Here is a 2,763-nt window from a genome sequence, read left to right on the forward strand (position 1 = left end):
TACAATCAGTGTTTAGCAAATTTGTGAAAATAACTTTGTTCATTTGGTTGTGTCTGTGTAGGAAGAAAGTCTGAAGTTCGAGGCAGATAGTATATTGTCTGATGTGACGAAGAGGAAAGCAGAAGCCCGTCGACAATTGGCACTACTCTCAGCGTTGGCTCGACTGAGGAAACTCCGGATTCAAATGGCCCTAGGACGCGGAGAAAAAGTGTCATCAGAATTGGATGCTTGTTTCTCTCGTGTTATTGGTTGGTTGATATTTAACCTAATTTTAATGGGTTACACTAATGTGATCTGAAATTTTCATTTGTGGGAATATTGCTAATTTTAATATTGGGGGATAGGAAATAGAGCACCTCTTACACATCAGGCTAAAAAGGTGAAAAGACCAACTTTGAAATAAACAAAAAATCCTAAGGTTTCAGAGTGAAAGTATGGGATGAAGTAGTGCAAAGTACATTAATATACATAATAAAGAACAAGACATACACCAGTTGTAGGTGAAAAAGGTAATGTGAATAGTGTTAAGAATTGCAAATCTAAACACTCAAATATATTTATGTTAATAGAAATTTCTGGCAGAATTAAACAGTTTGAATGAAGGTAATTTGCAGAATATTAGAGGCGCTGACGTAAATATGAATGAAAACCTTGCTAGTTTTTAGAAAAATTCCTTTTCAGAGCTGTTCACTGTTGTATATTATTTTTAGCTACAGGTGTAATTTGTTCAAAATGTGTACGCAGTTGATGAATTGACTAGTAGCACAGTCTCTCAGTATCAAATTTATCTAGTACTTGTCTCGTAAATATATTTCCATAAGTTCATATAAATTAAATCGACAATATTAACTCTTTTCTATAGTGTTCTTATAGTATTTCAATGCATAATATGTGTATTACTAGTTTCATAACTATTTTTTTACTGATCTATGCAATTTAACTTTTTTCTCCATTGAAGCAACTAAAATTATATATTATAAATTGTGAGTGTGTATACTTCAGTTCACCTGAAACTAATTTGCCTATGTTGACTTCATTTTAACTTCGTACATTACTGAACCAAAGGAATATTGTCCATTGTGTTTTATTTAGTATATGACCATTAATGTCAGCTTCTGGTGCTAGCTGGAAGTAATTACTATTATTAGCAAGCACCAGTGTGTTGACTGGTCACTGGTAAAGGCACTTCAAATACATTTGATAATTCAGAATATTTAACGTGGTAGCCTTGTGTTTATAATGTATTGAAATGACAGGAAATGAAATAATACGTAAAATAAAGGAAAGGCAACAACTCAGGTATAGCTGACTGACTCTCTCTACTCCCCCCCCCTCTCTACCCCCCCCCTCTCTCTCTCTCTCTCTCTCTCTCTCTCTCTACCCGCCCCCCTCTCTCTCTCTCTCTCTCTCTACCCCCCCTCTCTCTCTCTCTCTCTCTCTACCCCCCCCTCTCTCTCTCTCTCTCTCTACCCCCCCCCTCTCTCTCTCTCTCTCTCTCTCTACCCCCCCTCTCTCTCTCTCTCTCTCTCTACCCCCCCTCTCTCTCTCTCTCTCTCTCTCTACCCCCTCCCTCTCTCTCTCTCTCTCTCTCTCTCTCTCTCTCTCTACCCCCTCCCTCTCTCTCTCTCTCTCTCTCTCTCTCTACCCCCTCCCTCTCTCTCTCTACCCCCCCCCCCTCTCTCTCTCTCTCTCTCTCTCTCTCCTACCCCCCCCCCCCCTCTCTCTCTCTCTCTCTCTCTCTCTCTACCCCCCCCCCCCTCTCTCTCTCTGTTTCTGGATTGAAACGAATCAAAGGCCACATCCATCCATGGGTCATTGGTTGCCCTTACAGGCTTTAAATGAAACTTTTGTCATGTGACCAGATTTCTAAACTCATTGTGGGTTAGATCTGAGACCTGTATTTGAGTTAATGTATGCTTGTATGCATTTCAGATAATCTTAAGAGTCTTTGGGAAGAGAAAATGGAAGAATATGCTCTGGAGGAGAAAGGGCTCAGAGTGATGTTAACAGAAGCAGTTGATGAACGTAAGATTAGATATGACAGGACAGTTCTAGCCCAATGGAAAAGGTTACTGTTTGGACACAACCAAGCTGACATTCAAAGTTTTTATGCAGCAGCAGAGAGGAACATCGAAGATTTCCTTGCTATCAGGTACTCTTTGATAAGAGAGGGTGTGCAGCTATGCCTTTCATTGTCCTGATGAACTTTTGCAATATGTTGGGAGTTCTCCCTACCTACCCATTCTTCTGCATATCTGTTGCCAATTTTGTCTGTTTTGATAATTGTTGTGTTTTTTGTTTAGGTGGTCCTGGGATAAATGTTTGGCTCCTGCAAGTGCTCCAATGTCTTCTGCAATTCCAATTGGTTGGGTATTACCGACAAATCCTTCATCTGGTGCATGGGAAGCTTTACTATCATCCAAAACTCAAGATGATTAATTGTTTTTAATGCTTAAGGTTTGAAGAAAGAATTATTTGTATTTTTGCCAGCAGTAAATTATACTAATAAACAAAAATGAAAAGTAAATACTGAAAGTGTGTAATGCTCGTACAACTTCATACCATTTCCCTACCATATACATGCTATGCTCGTAGTTGAGCCTAATCTACAGATTACTTAGTTTTCCATCTTCTCTCTCCAATGAAAATAACCACTTCGGGTAGCCGAAGAGGTTAAGGCATTCACTCACAACATGTGAGAAATACGGGTTCGAGTCCCAAGCCTGCACGAATTTTCATGTTTACCAGTAGGTAATATCTTCA

At 39.4% G+C, this 2,763-nt stretch overlaps 1 protein-coding gene across 2 annotated transcripts in view; it reads left to right on the forward strand.

Moving 5' to 3' along the window:
• LOC124621984 (programmed cell death protein 7-like) overlaps positions 1 to 2,527 on the forward strand; it is a 51,959-nt gene extending 49,432 nt beyond the window's left edge. For both annotated transcript variants that reach the window (XM_047147523.1, XM_047147524.1), the window contains 3 exons: positions 62 to 248; positions 1,933 to 2,152; positions 2,304 to 2,527. In XM_047147523.1, the coding sequence (XP_047003479.1) occupies positions 62 to 248; positions 1,933 to 2,152; positions 2,304 to 2,439 (543 nt within the window). In that variant the 3' untranslated portion in view covers positions 2,440 to 2,527. The remainder of the gene's footprint in view (positions 1 to 61; positions 249 to 1,932; positions 2,153 to 2,303) is intronic.
• The last annotated feature ends 236 nt before the right edge of the window (positions 2,528 to 2,763 follow it).

The sequence above is a fragment of the Schistocerca americana genome, chromosome 7 (genome assembly GCF_021461395.2).
Source record: "Schistocerca americana isolate TAMUIC-IGC-003095 chromosome 7, iqSchAmer2.1, whole genome shotgun sequence".
NCBI classification, from domain to species: Eukaryota; Metazoa; Arthropoda; class Insecta; order Orthoptera; family Acrididae; genus Schistocerca; species Schistocerca americana.